The sequence below is a fragment of the Macaca thibetana genome, chromosome 3 (genome assembly GCF_024542745.1).
Source record: "Macaca thibetana thibetana isolate TM-01 chromosome 3, ASM2454274v1, whole genome shotgun sequence".
NCBI lineage: Eukaryota > Metazoa > Chordata > Mammalia > Primates > Cercopithecidae > Macaca > Macaca thibetana.
Window position 1 is genome coordinate 148,398,886 of NC_065580.1, and position 15,690 is coordinate 148,414,575.

Here is a 15,690-nt window from a genome sequence, read left to right on the forward strand (position 1 = left end):
GGGTATGCCACCATGCCTGGCTAATTTTTTTTTTTTGTAGAGGCAGGGTCTTGCTATGTCACTCTTAATGGTCTCAAGTGATCCACCTGCCTTGGCCTCTCAAAGTGCTGAGATTACAGGCATGAGGCACCGTGGCTGGCTTCATTCTGTTTTTGAGTTGGGCCCCCAGATTTCATTTTGGTACCCTAAGGCCTCACCATTGTCCATCAGCTTCCCGGCCTGCAGGGGCCTGAAGCAGGGCGGGAAGAGGAGGGTCTGGCCCCCGTAGGAGGCCCCCCCTATCTTCTCACCCCAGGTGGACCCGGAACACCTGGGGGAAAGACATCTGCTGCATAGAACTCCGGGTGGCTGGGATGGAGGGAACTGCAAACCTGCTCGGGACTGATAACAAAGGCTTCTCTGCAAATGGAATTTTTCCCGACACTGCAAAATACTTTGGACGGTTGCCCGGGATTCTCTCCCCTTTCCAAAACTCTTTCAATTCTTCTCGTTACCCAGCCTCGATTAGGTGCTAACCTCTCTTTAACACTTGATAGCGTTGATGCTTCCCCCATTAAAGAGGACCACTCATCTTTTGTTTCATCGGTTGGCAGCCTTAGCTGGCAAAGGCTGGGGGAGCCCTGGAAGAGAGGGGGCTGGCAGGGCACACCCGGAGGATTCTGAGCCACGGTCTCCCCTGCTGCCAGCTCTGTCGGGCCAGGGGATGCTGCCACCCTCCCTTGGTGCTGAGACAGGCTTGAAGGCGGTGACCCTGCAAGCCCGCCTTCACCCTCCCTATTTCTCCCCATCCCGCCTTCACCCTCCCTACTTCTCCCCATCCTGCCTTCACCCTCCCTACTTCTCCCCATCCCGCCTCGCCCCTCCCTACTTCTCCCCATCCCGCCTTCACCCTCCCTACTTCTCCCCATCCCACCTTCACCCTCCCTACTTCTCCCCATCCCGCCTTCACTCTCCCTACTTCTCCCCATCCCGCCTCGCCCCTCCCTACTTCTCCCCATCCCACCTCGCCCCTCCCTACTTCTCCCCATCCCGCCTTCACCCTCCCTACTTCTCCCCATCCCACCTTCACCCTCCCTACTTCTCCCTATCCTGCCTTCACCCTCCCTACTTCTCCCCATCCTGCCTTGCCCCTCCAGTGTCGGCCTGTTCCCCTAGCCTTGCCCCTCCAGTGTCGGCCTCTCCCCGCAGCCTTGCATCTCCAAGGTCTGCCTCTCCCCATGGCCTTGTCCCTCCAAGGTCTGCCTCTCCCCACAGCCTTGCACCTCCAAGCTTGGCCTCTCCCCCTGGCCTTGCCCCTCCAATATCGGCCTCTCCATCTGCATTCTGTACTCCTTTTGCACAGACTGGTTAACAGCTCCATACATGAATTTCTTACGAGAACGCCCTGCTCCCAGCCCACCCTCTGCCCTCCTGTTCTTTCCTGTCTCTGAGGCTCCTTTCTTTATCTATAAAATGAGGGTAACGATAGCATTTCTGAGAGCGGTTGTTGAGATTAAACTGGATCAGGTATGCAGGTCGAGCCCCTCCATGGTGCCTGGCTACAGTACGTGAGAGCTACGCTTTTTAAAAGCCCAGACCTAGCTCGAGCCCTCTGCACAACAGCTGGATGGGCCCCCATTACCTACAAGATAAAGAACAAACTCACAGGGCGTCTCTCGGCCACGAGCAAGCCCCCTGGGGGACAGAGGCTTATCTTCTGTGTTCAAGAGTGACTTGAGTCCATTCCACATAGTAGGTCTTAAAGACCTGTGACCCTCCACCTGTGACCCTCTACGACCCGTCCTATCCAGGACCCTCCCGGATCTGAGAGGCACGTACCGTCCAGGTCTAAGGCGTCAAACCCGCCGCTGTCATTGTCTTCTTCGACTGTGCTGCAAGACACAAGGGAGGGCAGGGAAAGCATGCGTGTGAGTGTGTGTGTGCGCGCGCGTGCGCGTGTGTGCAAGTGAGGGAGAGGGAAGCTTCTGGAAAGTTCCAGGCTTCTGAGTGGCCTTGCCTCTGAGAGGGCAGTGTGGGTGGAGGAGTTTGGGACAAGGAGGGGTGGAGGAGGCAGGAGCCTCCCCGGAAGGGTGGGTGGCCCAGAGGCCTTGGAGGTTGCGTCCTCCAGTGGGGGAGGAGGGAAGCCAGGGCAGGTGAACAGAGGCCCCACCGGCCCCACTGGCCCCACCTGCTGTTTACGTCTCTCTCATTCTTCTCTGACATGGTACAGGACAGAGATCCATCTGCCCTGTGTGATGGGTCTGGGAGCAGAGCGCCCCTCAGCAGGAGTGGACAGAGCAGGCTTGCTGTGCTCTGGAGTTCTCAATTGTCTGCATGTGGTTTTTGCAATAGTGCTTCAAGGCGCAGGTGGCTTTGGTGCAGACGCCACATGTGGCTTCTGAAAGCTGCTTTCAACACCTGCCCCCGGCTGGCCAGAGGGAGCCCCCACAACACAGCTGCTGGTGGAGGGGCTGGCGTGGGTCTGTTTTTTATTTTTATTTTTTTAATTTTTGAGATGGAGTTTTGCTCCTGTCACCCAGGCTGGAGTGCAATGGTGCGATCTTGGCTCACTGCAACCTCTGCCTCTTGGGTTCAAGCGATTCTCCTGCCTCAGCCTCCCCAGTAGCTAGGATTACAGGTACATGCCACCGTGCCCAGCTATTTTTATTTTTTATTTTTTAATTTTTAGTGGAGATGGGGTTTTGCCATGTTGGCGAGTCTGGTCTTGAACTCCTGACCTCAGGTGATCCACCCACCTCAGCCTCCCAAAGTGTTGGGATTACAGGTGTGAGCCACTGTGCCTGGCCTAAGCAGATCTTTGCTGCTGATCTCTGGAGCCAACCAGGGAAGGCCATGCTGAGAGGCCCAAACCCAGGCCCCAGCAGGACCCGGGGTGTGGATCTAGCCTCCTCGGCCACTGCTTGCTCTCTGCCCTTCGGGAAACCGCCCAACAACCTCTGACTTTGTAGGTGACATGCCAAATCCTGGCAGGCTGGAAACACCCATAGCGCAGGCATACTTCTACTGTAGTTCTCCTTGTGAGGACACTAATGGTTTTCGGGAAGTAAGGAAGGTGGGAGAGGAGATTGGAGAAGCCATTCATGAGTTTCTTTCTTTTTTTTTTTTGAGATGGAGTCTCACCTTGTCGCCCAGGCTGGAGTGCAGGGGCATGATCTCGGCTCACTGCAACCTCTACCTGCCGGGTTCAAGTGATTCTCCTGTCTCAGCCTCCCAAGTAGCTGGGACTACAGGCGCCCGCCACCATACCCAGCTAATTTTTGTAATGTTAGTAGAGATGGAGTTTCACCATATTGGTCAGGCTGGTCTTGAACTCCTGACCTCAGGTGATCCACCCGCCTTGGCCTTGTAATCCCAAAGTGCTGGGATTACAGGCATGAGCCACCGTGCCCAGCCTTGAGTTTCTTATTCTTTGGCAGAAAATGCCAAACCCTGGGGCCATGGGGCCCTAGAACCTGATTTCTGGTCAGCATGGAGCCATGGGTCATGGGTTTCGTCCTTGGATAGGCAGCTCGGTGAACCTGGGGTGGCCACTTCCCTCCTCCGAGCCTCAGCCTCCTCATCTGTACGATGAGCAGCACCCTGCCTTTTAGGGTAGCTTTGAGGATGGCTGGGTCAGCAAGCATGGACTGGCCCAGAGACGGGGTAAGGAGGCTTGGCATGGTGGCATGGGGCAAACGCCCAGTCCTCCCTCACCTGCCACCCACCTGCGATGGGGCGCGTCCTCCTTGTAGCGTCTGACGATGGAGTCGTTTCCCGGGGGCTCGGCGGTGATTGACATGATGCTGCTGCGGCTCCGGGGGGGCTGCTTCAGACACAGACACACACACATTACGGGTGCGTAAATATGACACACACAGGGACTAAATTCAACACAAAATCATGCCCGCCTTCTACTCAGGCGGCGTGGGGGCAGCGAGCTGGCTCTCAGGGGCGACCTTGGCTGGAGCAGGCTCGTGCTCAGCCCGGCGCGGCCACAGCCGCCGAGCTTGGAACACATCTGCTTGCACATCTGCTCACAGGGAGGACGCAGGCAGGAGCTGGCCGACTGGGGGACTGGGGCACTGCCTTGCCACGGTGCACAGGCTGAGCTCGAGGCTCCCGGGCTGCACCTGCTCTAAACACGGTGAACAGTGTGGGCCTGGGGCGTGGGGAGGGCAGTGGTGTCCCCGGACGGCACAGCTGCTGGAGGGCGACCTTTGAAAGCAGGCCTGCTGGCTCCTGGCCAGAGCCGCTCTTAGTAAGAGCCTGGGATTCTGCCACCCAGGGCCGCCATCAGACAGGAATCATTATAAAATCTCTGCCTCCCCCAGGGCCTGATTTTGGAAGCTGAGCTGACAAGCTTCTCAGGGCTTCCCCTCAGGGTTAGAATTTCTAATCCTGGGCCTTCTGCTGCCTGGTGGGGAGTGGGCAATGCTGGATGCAGTGGTTGGGACCCTGCCCGGCTCTGCCCGGGTAGGGGTTCTGGGCTGGTGAGGGGGCCCTGAGCCTCAGCTCTGTAGTGGCTCTAGCTGCTCCCAGCTCTGTGCCCTGCCTGCCACCGGCTCCCCAGGCTGCTGGAGTTGCCAGGGGCTGAGAAGTTGCGGCAGAATTTTCACCGCCTGTGCCATGCGTGACAGCCCCTGGGAGGCCCAGCTCCTCCTCCCACCAAGTGTTAAATTGGGAAAGGAGGCGGCAAGAAGGTGTAAATACATTGCGAGGCTGTGGAAACCTCTCTAAATAAACATAAAGGAGGCTGGGGCTGCAGCCCAGAGCATGCAGCAGCGCCGTTCAGAGGCTGGGACTTGGGGAGGAAGGCGAGGTGGGTCGGGGCTGGTGGGGTGGACGAGGCTGGGGCCCCAGGATGGTGTTCCGCAGCAGGAGAAGGTGTTGGGGGATGAGCTGGGGCCCCGGATGGCACTCTGGAGGGAGAGAGGGTGGTGGGGACCAGCTGGGGCCCTGGATGGCACTCTGGAGGGAGAGAGGGTGGTGGGGACCAGCTGGGGCCCTGGATGGCACTCTGGAGGGAGAGAGGGTGGTGGGGATAAGCTGCGGCCCTGGATGGCATTCTGCAGGGGGAGTGGGTGGTGGGGACCAGCTGGGGCCCTGGATGGCATTCTGCAGGGGGAGTGGGTGGTGGGGACCAGCTGGGGCCCTGGATGGCATTCTGCAGTGGGAGAGGGCGGTGGGATGAGCTCTGGAGGGAGAGTGGGTGGTGGGCATGAGCTGGGGCCCCGGACAGTGTTCTGCAGGGAAAGACAACGGAGTGGACCCGCAGGTCGGGCAGAGGCCGCAGCTCACCATCTTGGTGAAGGAGTTGGTGATGGGCAGAGATCCACAGGAGCTGGGGCTGGCGTCCGTGCCTTCTTCCTCGTGCCCCTTGGCTGTCCTCATGGAAGACAAGGTGGGAGAGACAGAGAAAGGAGAAGGGGGCCGGGGAGGGTTTGAGGTGGAAGAGAGATGGAAGGGAGAGAAAAGGCAGGGAAAGGGAAGTCAGAGCCCCATAGCCAATAGACACGTGGGGCTGTCTGGTGTCATCCCAAACCTCCTTCTAACGAGGTGGGTCCGGGGCCTCTTCTCGCCCTTGGGGGCTCCCTCCCCTCTCTGTGGCATCTGCTGGAGAAAGAGCCCTCAGAAACCTCCTCTTGTTTTTTATTCAGTTTTTTGTAGAGATGGCGTCTTGCTATGTTGCCCAGGTTGGTCTTGAACTCTTGGCCTCAAGCTATCCTCCTGCCTTGGCCTCCCAAAGCACTGATATCCCAGGCATAAAATTATCTCTTCTTTTCCCGTCTCCCCCCACCACAGTAGGCTCCTGGCGGGGGGGCGGTCTCGTTTGCCAACATATCCCAGCTCCCAGCAAGGGCCACCCCTGGGCAGCCTGGGTCAAAGCTGGACAATGCCATGTGTCTCTGAGGACTTGTGTGGGGTCCCTGGCTGGCATTTTCTGTGAACAATGGACAACCGGGGCCTGAGTCTTCCCGTCCAATTCTCTGCCATCACCATGGACTCTGCCTCTCCCTGACAAGCAGGGCTGGCTGATGGGGATGAGGACAAACTGGGGGCCAAGTCTGTGGAAACCTCTCTACATAAACATACGGGAGGCTGGGGCTGCAGCCCAGAGCACGCAGCAGCACTGTTCAGAGGCTGGGACTTGGGGAGGAAGGTGAGGTGGGTCGGGGCTGGTGGGGTGGACGAGGCTGTGGCCCCGCGACGGTGTTCCGCAGCAGGAGAGGGTGTTGGGGGATGAGCTGGGGCCCCGGATGGCACTCTAGAGGGAGAGAGGGTGAAGCCTCCCTTGATGTCCCTGCCCCAACCCCTGGCTCTGCTGCAGGTTGCCTGGGGACCATGTGCACGTCCTCTCAGCCCTCGTCTGACGGCTTTGCTGTCTGTGTCCCCTCCTTGCTCCCACCCTTGCTGTGTGTGCCCGTGTTGTGTGCACAGACAGATATACGTACATCCACCCCCATCAGCGGATGTCTTGTAGGGAGGAACCATATGCTGTCCTTCCCTGGGCCCCCAGCACCTGGCACTGGGCAGCCTAAGGTCTGATGAGGAGCGAAGAAGCCCCATGGCCACGACATCCTGTCCCTTCCCTTTGGTGCAACCCCCTTCTCTGCTTCCTGCAGGCCCCAGGCCCTTTGCACCTCCCTTCTGATAAAGAAGGCCGTTGAGACACCGGATATGGCCGTGAGGGAGCTGGACGGGGCCCCCTGCCCTGGCCTCCCTCCTCTACCTCCATGCCCAGAGAGAACAGCCTTAAGCATGGGTCTGCACTCTTCACTCTCCTGCTCACCCCAAAGCCACCTGGGGGAGGCTTCATCCTTGCGGTGCGGGATGAAGTCCATCTCTTCAGCGAGGCACCCACAGTCTCAGCCCAGTGCTTTCCTGCTTTGCGCTCTGGGGCGGCAGGGCAGCTTCTGCCCCGTGCACCTCCTGGTCTCCACACCTCTGTTTACGGGCCCCTCTCTGACCTGACACTGTGTCCCTCCACCAAAAGGCTCCCTTTTCCAGCCCCAGTTTAAACGTACACCCTACCCTCACTTTTTTTTTTCTTTCTTTTCTTTCTTTCCTTCCTTCCTTCCTTCCTTCCTTCCTTCTTTCCTTCCTTCCTTCCTTCCTTCCTTCTTTCCTTTTTCTTTCTTTCTTTTTTTTTTTTGAGACAGCACCTCACTCTTTTGCTTAGGCTGGAGTGCAGTGGTGCCATCTTGGCTCACTGCAACCTCCACCTTCTGGGCTCAAGTGATTCTCCTGCCTCAGCCTCCCCAGTAGCTGGGATTACAGGCGTCCGCCACCACGCCCAGCTACTTTTTGTATTTTTAGTAGAGACAGGGTTTCACCATGTTGACCAGGCTGGTCTTAAACTCCTGACCTCAGGTGATCTGCCTGCCTTGGCCTTCCAAAGTGCTGGGATTACAGGTGTGAGCCACCATGCCCGGCCAAATGTACCCTTTTTGACAGATCCTTCTCTGACCTTTGTCCAACCACTCTCTGGACCCATGCACTTTCCGCCTCCTGGCTGTGGCCCTGCCTCCGTGTGTGGGGTCTATGGGCATCTACTTGGGCCTTCCAGCACCTGGCACATAATAGGTGCTTGATTTGCTTAGGCAAACCCTTCTAGCCGATCTGTCACTCCCAGAGACATGGTGAGGACAAAAGAGAAGATTCTGAAGGCGGTGTGTCTCGAAGAACCAGGGACTGACGAACGAACCAGCCTCCTGTGAGGTCCTGTGGGGGACCACCCAGCGAAGTCTTGGAAGAGGGTCAAAGATTCCTCTCACTGAGAAGCCACAGGCAAAACGCACAGTTCGGCTAATGCACCAGGGGTTCCGGACAGACCCACTGGGAAAGGCGGGAGGTGTGGAGGGAACCACAGAGGGAACCTTGCAGCGCTCGGGGCTCCTGCCCGCTTTGAATGACGACGAACATTAACTGCTATTTGGATGGACCCCCACCACCCTGAGACCCCCGAAAGCCCGCCATGTTTACCCTGCAGGATTGATCGCTACAGTGGGAGAAACAGATGGACTGAGAGAGACAGAGTGACAGATGAGACAGGCCGAGAGAGATCCGGGCATCTCACTAACCTTGAAAATCTGATGTTCGCTTCAGGCTGATGGGGGATTTGGCTCTCTGCAGCTAAAAGGGAGGGGAGGGGAAGAAACAAGACACGAGACACAAATCAAACAGGGCCCTAGACACATGTCACTGGGGCTTAGAAAAAAAATAAAGCGAGGCCAGCCATCCTGTCCCTCGTCATACAGCCGCCTGGGTTGGCCCAGAACGCACACGGACTGATGCTCATCTCCCGTGGCTGGGACGACAAGACACAGCGGCTCCCCTGGGCTTGAATCAGGCAGCTGCTGGTACAGACAAGCTTTCCTCCCAGGGCAGCCGTGCAATATGGCTCATGGCAGAAGACAGGACAAAAGCCAAGAGCAGCGGAGGGGACCAAGTGATGTGCGGGGAGTGTGAGGCTGAGCAGAGCTGGCTACACAACGCAGAGGGGGTTTCAGAAGAGGGTGAGGCTGCCGGGCAGGTGCCCTGGCCACCCCCGGCCCGGAGTGCTAACGGGGTCTCAGTCAGCTCGGATGTGCTGCCTCAGCCTTCTGGCTCGGCGTGTGCAAGGCTGGGAGAGGCGGAGGCACTGTCAGGCCCTGCTGTGGCATCTCATTCATTCACTCCACTCCCCTTCGAGAGCCAGCCATAGGCTTCAGGTTGCATGAGATTCTGAGCAAAGCGACAGGATTACTGCTAACTCCAGCTCCCAGGATGGTGCCTGACATGTGACGGGCATGTGATTGGCACTCAATACATTTGTGAAGAATAAACAGATTAATTATTATTTTTTTTTTGAGACAGAGTCTTGCTCTATCGCCCAGGCTGGAGTGCAGTGGTATGATCTTGGCTCACTGCAACCTCTGCCCGGCTGGGTTCAAGTGATTCTCCTGCCTCAGCCTCCCAAGTAGCTGGGACTACGGGTGTCCACCACCACGCCCAGCTAATTTTTGTTTTTTTTTAGTAGATGGGATTTCGCCATGTTGGCCAGGCTGGCATCGAACTCCTAACCTCAGATGATCCATCCACCTCAGCTTCCCAAAGTGCTGGGATTACAGGCTTGAGTGACTGTGCCCAGCCTGAATTTGGAAATGATGCTCATTTCGTTCTCTTTCCCTCCCTCTGTCTCTTTTTCTCTTCCCTTCCCTTTTCCTTCCTTCCTTCCTTCCTTCCTTCCTTCCTTCCTTCCTTCCTTCCTTCCTTCCTTCCTTCCTTCCTTCTCTCTCTCTCTCTCTCTCTCCCCCTCTCTCCCTCCTCTCTCTCTTTTCTTTCTTTCTTTTTCTTTCTCCTTCCTTCCTTCCTTCCCTCCTTCCTTCCTTCTTTCTTTTCTCTCTCTCTCTCTCATTATTGAGACAGGGTCTTGCTCTCACTCAGGCTGGAGTATAGTAGTGCAATCATAGCTCACGGCAGCCTCCAACTCTTGGGCTCAGGAGATCCTCCTGCCTCAGCCTCCTGAGTAGCTGGAACTACAGGTAGGTACCACGATGCCTGGCTAATTTCTTTTCTTTCCTTTTTCCTTTTCCTTCCTTCCTTCCTTCCTTCCTTCCTTCCTTCCTTCCTTCCTTCCTTCCTTCCTTCCTTCCCTCCCTCCCTCCCTCCCTCCCTCCCTCCCTCCCTCCTTCCTTCCTTCCTTCCTCTCTCTCTTTCTCTCTTTCTTTCTCTCTTTCTTTCTTTCTTTCTTTTTTGACACTGGATCTTCCTATGTTGCCCAGCCTGGTCTGGAACTCCTGATCTCAAGCGATCCTCCCACATTGGGCTCCCAAAGTGCTGGGATTACAGACGTGAGCTACCATGCCCAGCCTGTCTTTCTTTCTCTCTCTCTTAACGTCTATTACATTTATAAGAGTGAAGGAATCAGTAAAAATGTACAAATGAGTAAAAAGCGAGTTGGCAGGATTTCAAGCTTACAGGGTTGAAATAGGTTGAATCACAGTCTGGGCACCCAAAACCCACCCAGAAGCAGGCGTGACTGTGCTGCCCCATTGTTGCCTGCAGGGGCCCGCGGCTCCCAGACCCTCCGCCCTACACCTGCGCCCCTCCCTCCACCCCCATGCACCTGGATGCCCTTCAGGTTCATCCTGCGCTGGGGTGGGTGGTAGGGCAGGAAGTACTTGCTGTCTTCAGGTGACTCCTCCGAGGTGGAGGAATCGTCGGCTTCTTGACCATTGGTCCTGGGGCTGGCGTCCCCAAAGTCCTGAGAGATGATGGTTACTGGCAGGTTCCTGGGCAGACTCTGGGGACAGAGAAAACCTGGCGTTAGTGATGGGGGTTGGCAATGTGCCACCAGTAGGCAAAGTGGCTGGGCTGACGGCGTCATCATTCCCTCAGCCACCCGAGCTTGAAGCTCACTTCGGCCATTCTTCTTTCCTGACCCCAACCGTAACCCCAGACACTGAGCCCCACCATTCCAGCCTAACGATGCCTCCTCCTCCCGGGCTTCTGGTCCGGTCTCCCAAGCAAGCCCCGGTCTTCCTGTACAATGTAAAGGCATTGCCTCCTGACCGGCCTCAACCCCTTACATCTCATCTGCCCCCATTACATTTCCAATTTCTAGCCATTCCCATTTCTAGCCAATTCTAGCTCTAGTGCCTGAGCTAACAATATAAAAAATATTCAGAATGACTGAATGATGTTAAGAACAAAAACAGTGCTAGGTACTGTCTGGAGTGCTTCATAGCTGCCACTTCATTGAATCCCTTCCTGACAAGTGGAGGTTGTTGTTGATCACCACCTTTTACAAAATAGGGAGCGGAGTGCTGTGGCATGAAGGAACTACGTGGCCCGCGAAGCCACACGGCACCCTCATGCTGCGCTGCCTCCAAACTCAAAGCGTCTTGTCCCACTCCCTGTGCAAAATCCTTCAGGGACTCAGAATAGCAGCGGAACACTCCTGGGTATGCACAGCCCACCTTGGTGCATCTCGTTACCCGCCTGCTGCTCCTTGACTCCCACTCTGCAGACGGGTGGAAGCGCCGGACACGGCCTGCTGGCAGCATGGTGGGCTACGTGTCAGGCCTGTGTTCACGCTGTAACACAGCTGGGAATGCAGGAATGCAGCTGGGAATGCGGGTCCTCCCAAAGTGCTGGGATTACAGGCCTCAGCCACCGCACCCAGTCAGGGTCCCTTCCTTTGTAAATGAGGACACTGAGCATGTGCTTTCCATGCAGGACAGTTCTGTGGGGTAAATGAGGTAATGCGCAGAGGGCACGTTGCGTGGCACCTGCACGTGACCTCGCTCAGTAAACCCAGAGCTATAAAAGTGATAACATCTACCCTGGAGGAGGCATTCCTTCACTTCTCAGTGCCTGGGGCGCTGCTGGGAAATGCACTCTGCAATTCACATTGTCGATAAATGAGGGTTTACTCACAGGCACTAGGAACCCTAATGACCGCAGGGTGTCTTAAACCCAGTGACAGTTCAGGTGTGCGGGGGAACCCTAGTAGGAGGCCAGCAGCTGGCTGTGGTCAACTGAGAGGGCACTGAGGCTCCTAAGCGGGGAGGCTGCTCAGCCAGGAAGTGGCTGGGTCAGGCTTGACCCTGCATCTTCTTCTTTTTGTTTTTTGAGACGAAGGTTTGCTCTGTCACCAGGCTGGAGTGCAGTGGCAAGATCTCGGCTCACTGCAACCTCTGCCTCCCAGGTTCAAGCAATTCTCCTGCCTCAGCCTCCCGAGGAGCTGGGAGTACAGGCACACACCACCACATCTAGCTAATTTTTTTTGTATTTTTAGTAAAGACGGGGTTTCACTATGTTGGTCAGGCTGGTCTCGAACTCCTGACCTCATGATCCACCCGCCTCAGCCTCCCAAAGTGCTGGGATTACAGGCATGAGCCATCGCGTCCAGCCCCCTGCATCTTATTTATGTTTTTAATTTTAATTTTTTAAATTAAAAAAAATTTTCACTCTGTTGCCCAGACTGGTCTTGAACTCCTGTCCTAAAGCGATCCTCCCACCTCAGCCTCCCAAAATGCTGAGATTAGAGGCATGAACCACTGTGCCCAGCCCTACCCTGCATCTTCTAACTGCAAAATGAGTGGCTTCTACTCATCACTAAACAGACACAAACACAAGACTAAAAGATGTGGATTATGCTGGGTGTGGGAGGGAACTTCTGGCTTCAAAAATATGAAGGGCCGACCGGGCACAGTGGCTCATGGCTGTAAGTCTAGCACTTTGGGAGGCTGAGGCGGGAGGATCACTTGAGGATAGGAGTTTAAGACCAGCCTGGGAAACAGTGAGACCTTGTCTGTATAAAAAAATACAAAATTAGTCAGGCATGGTGGTGTGTGCCTTTAGTCCCGTTACCCGGGAGGCTGAAGTGGGAGGATGGCTTGAGCCCAGGAGTTTGAAGCTGCAGTGAGCTGTGATGGTGCCACTGCATTCCAGCCTGGGCAACAGAGCAAGACCCCGTCTCAAAAACAAAACAAAACTAAACAAAGGACAAGGAGCCATTCATTGCACTGGGAGGTGGCAACTGGCCACAGCCCTCAGTGGGCGCCAGGGGGCACCTGGCTTCAGATGTGGGGCCCCACGGGGAGGCGGCGACTGGCCGCAGCCCTCAGTGGGCGCCAGGGGGCACCTGGCTTCAGATGTGGGGCCCCACAGGGAGGCGGCGACTGGCCACAGCCCTCAGTGGGCACCAGGGGGCACCTGGCTTCAGATGTGGGGCCCCACGGGGAGGCGGCGACTGGCCACAGCCCTCAGTGGGCGCCATGGGGCACCTGGCTTCAGACGTGGGCCCTGCCTGTCCCAGCCCACCTGGTCCAGGTTGTTGCTGTCCTTGGAGAGGCGCCGGAGCTTGCTTTCCAGGTTGACGATGCAGGCCTCCCGCCGCACCATCTCGATCCTCATCTCGTCGTTCTTCTCCTCCAGCTCACGGATCTGCTTCCTGTACTTGTCCTTTTCGATTAAGCACTGCGAGTACTGTGTCTGGGCTTCGTCTCGGGAGTGGAAGGCCTGCCGGGGAGAAGCAGGACAAAGGCCGCTTTGGGGGCCGCACCCCAGTCAACTCCAGCTGGGCCCAGGGACAGGCATCATCCCCAACCCAGGGGCCAGCCACATCGTCTGTGACTCTCATCTGCAGCCTGACTCCTGGGCGTGTCAGTCACTGCCTTCTTCAATAACACGATCACAGAGCCGATGGTTCGACCCTTGCTAGTGGCAGGCTCCGTGTTGAGAGATTTGATGCAGTATCCCTGGAAGGCCACGGCCTGTCCCTATGAGGTGGTGCTACCGTAATTTTCCTCATTTTACAGATGAGGGCACTGAGGTCAGGGTGGCATACACCTTATGAATGACAGGGCTGGATCTGAACCCATCCTCTCACCTGAGAGAACAGACAACATTTAAGAACCATGCTTGGTTGTGGGAGCTGCTGGAGCTCAGCTCAGAGCCCCCTGATACCCAAATGCCTGTGACTTCCAAAAGCCTTTTGGGATAGAATTCATCGTTGGAACAGAAATGGGAAAGATGGATTCAGGAGTGATCCCTGCATTGTCAGTGACATTGCACTGGACAAAACACTCTGAAGGACCCCGTGGCCTGGGGTGTGGGCCCCGCTGTGCAGTCTTGCCGCCTTGCATGCTGCAGGTGGTGCCTGTACCTGGTCCCGCTCCCGCTCCACCTCCTCCAGCTGCAGCATGACCGTATTCATCCGGTGCTTGTACATTTCACAGTCCTTCCCCAGGGTCGAGCACTTGAGCTCCAGGTCCTCCTTCTCCTCCAGGTACTGTGAACAACACAGAGAAATCAATACGTGCATCAAGGAATCAATAGGTCAGGGTTGAAAGCTGTTCTCCGCTCGTGCCTTCCCGCCGGCTGGCTGGAGCTGGCCTGTCCCTCCCTAAGCTGGCATGGTCAGGACATGGCCTGCCCTTCTGAGAACCGGCTATCTGACCACTGGGGCTCAAGGTAGGGGACCAATGAACTTGGCATTGTCATGAACCCACTACAGACCAGGTAACGTATGGGAGGATAGTGTGGTCTCAATCAGGAGGGGGACACTGGTGCTCAGCTGGTGCAATAGCTTATAAATGCCCAAGGGTGGCCGACACATCTGGGATCCTGCAATCTGCAAGGTGTGGGTGAGGCTCTGAGACTCACACATTGGCAAGTATGTTGGTTCCCCCAATCCCAAGCCCTCACCGTCTCCTCTGCCCACATTGCTCCTGCCCCCAGGCCCTCATCAGGTTGATAAACTGCAGCTCCTGCCAGGGGCTGAATACTGGGAAGTACAGGGGATTTATGCCAGGGGTCTGACCTAGTCCCCGGAAAGGAGTGTGGGGTCAGGGAGGTCCTGCTGACACACACCACTGCCCCCTGGTGTGAAGGGGGCGGGCCAAGGGCACTGCTGGGCAGGCGGTCCCCGCTCCCACCTTGTCCCGCAGCTCCTCCGCCTGGCGGGCCTCCTCCTGCAGGTTGTAGATCCTGTTGACCAGCTCCTGCCGGTCCTCCAGGGCCTCCTTGCGGTCGTGTTCCAGGATGTCCAGGATGGCCTTGTCGGAGTCTGGCAGGCTGCGCTTTCCAGCCTGGGTGGGAGGGAGGAGGTTTAACAGGGTCAGGGTCGGGGTGGGGAGCCAGGTGGTCCTGGAAGGTGGGGGACAGAAGAGCCAGCAACAGACACGGACAGGGCAGAAGGTTTTGTGTCTGGAAGGTAGAGGCAAGAAGAGATGTATGTCCCTTGAGGTCTCTAAGAAGCTTATCATTTAAGAAGTTTATTGCCTGGAAAGAAGCAGAAAACTGGCTTCTGCTTGGGAGTATCCTGGGCCTTTTGTTCTCCCTGGCACTTATTAGAGCGCAGAGAAGCAACTGGTGCACCTAGAACACTTCACAGGTGACAGCAAAGGGAAGCTGGATCGGCTTTTTAGATGCTGTCCCTGAAATACTGAGGAATCTGTTCTGGTGAAGCTGGGTTCATCCTCGGCTCCGAAAGAGAGCCTTAAATACCAGGCAGCCGCTCCTGGTGGGGACTGTTCTGGAGGGAGCCAGAGGATGCATGTTTTTTTTCTTGCCCTGCAGATATGTTTTGGGATGTCACTCCTCAGCAGCTTCCTCCTCCATGCCCACAAGTGATTCCACTTTGACAAGTGCGGGGAGGCATTTGAGGTTGGAACAAGTGGCACAGAGCTTAGAGTTGAGTTTTCTGAAATCTTTTTTTTTTTTTTTTTTTTTTTGAGACGGAGTCTCGCTCTGTCGCCCAGGCTGGAGTGCAGTGGCCGGATCTCAGCTCACTGCAAGCTCCGCCGCCCGAGTGTACGCCATTCTCCTGCCTCAGCCTCCCGAGTAGCTGGGACTACAGGCGCCTGCCACCTCGCCTGGCTAGTTTTTTGTATTTTTTAGTAGAGACGGGGTTTCACCATGTTAGCCAGGATGGTCTTGATCTCCTGACCTCGTGATCCGCCCGTCTCGGCCTCCCAAAGTGCTGGGATTACAGGCTTGAGCCACCGCGCCCAGCCTGAGTTTTCTGAAATCTTTAAGGGCGTGTAGGTTTCCCAGAAGTCCTTGTCTCTTCCCACAGTGCCCAGGGCATTGATTTCCACATGGATGGTGATTTTCCTGGAGTGCTTCAAACAAGGACATGTTTTCCCAAGTATGATCTCCTGTCTCTGACAAATGCGTGGTGGGGTGGTCACCGCTTTACAGAGGAGAAGACAAAGGTGC

At 56.3% G+C, this 15,690-nt stretch overlaps 1 protein-coding gene across 4 annotated transcripts in view; it reads right to left on the bottom strand.

Annotated features, from left to right (window-relative positions):
- Positions 1 to 15,690, bottom strand: part of CARD11 (caspase recruitment domain family member 11) — a 140,098-nt gene that overhangs the window by 21,241 nt on the left and 103,167 nt on the right. For 3 of the 4 annotated variants that reach the window (XM_050785654.1, XM_050785655.1, XM_050785656.1), the window contains exons 7-14: positions 14,406 to 14,558; positions 13,634 to 13,759; positions 12,790 to 12,987; positions 10,088 to 10,264; positions 8,061 to 8,112; positions 5,278 to 5,360; positions 3,705 to 3,805; positions 1,819 to 1,871 (exon numbers count right to left, since the gene is read on the bottom strand). In XM_050785654.1, coding sequence (XP_050641611.1) covers positions 1,819 to 1,871; positions 3,705 to 3,805; positions 5,278 to 5,360; positions 8,061 to 8,112; positions 10,088 to 10,264; positions 12,790 to 12,987; positions 13,634 to 13,759; positions 14,406 to 14,558 — 943 coding nt within the window. The remainder of the gene's footprint in view (positions 1 to 1,818; positions 1,872 to 3,704; positions 3,806 to 5,277; positions 5,361 to 8,060; positions 8,113 to 10,087; positions 10,265 to 12,789; positions 12,988 to 13,633; positions 13,760 to 14,405; positions 14,559 to 15,690) is intronic. The other variant, XM_050785657.1, reaches the window with a different exon arrangement.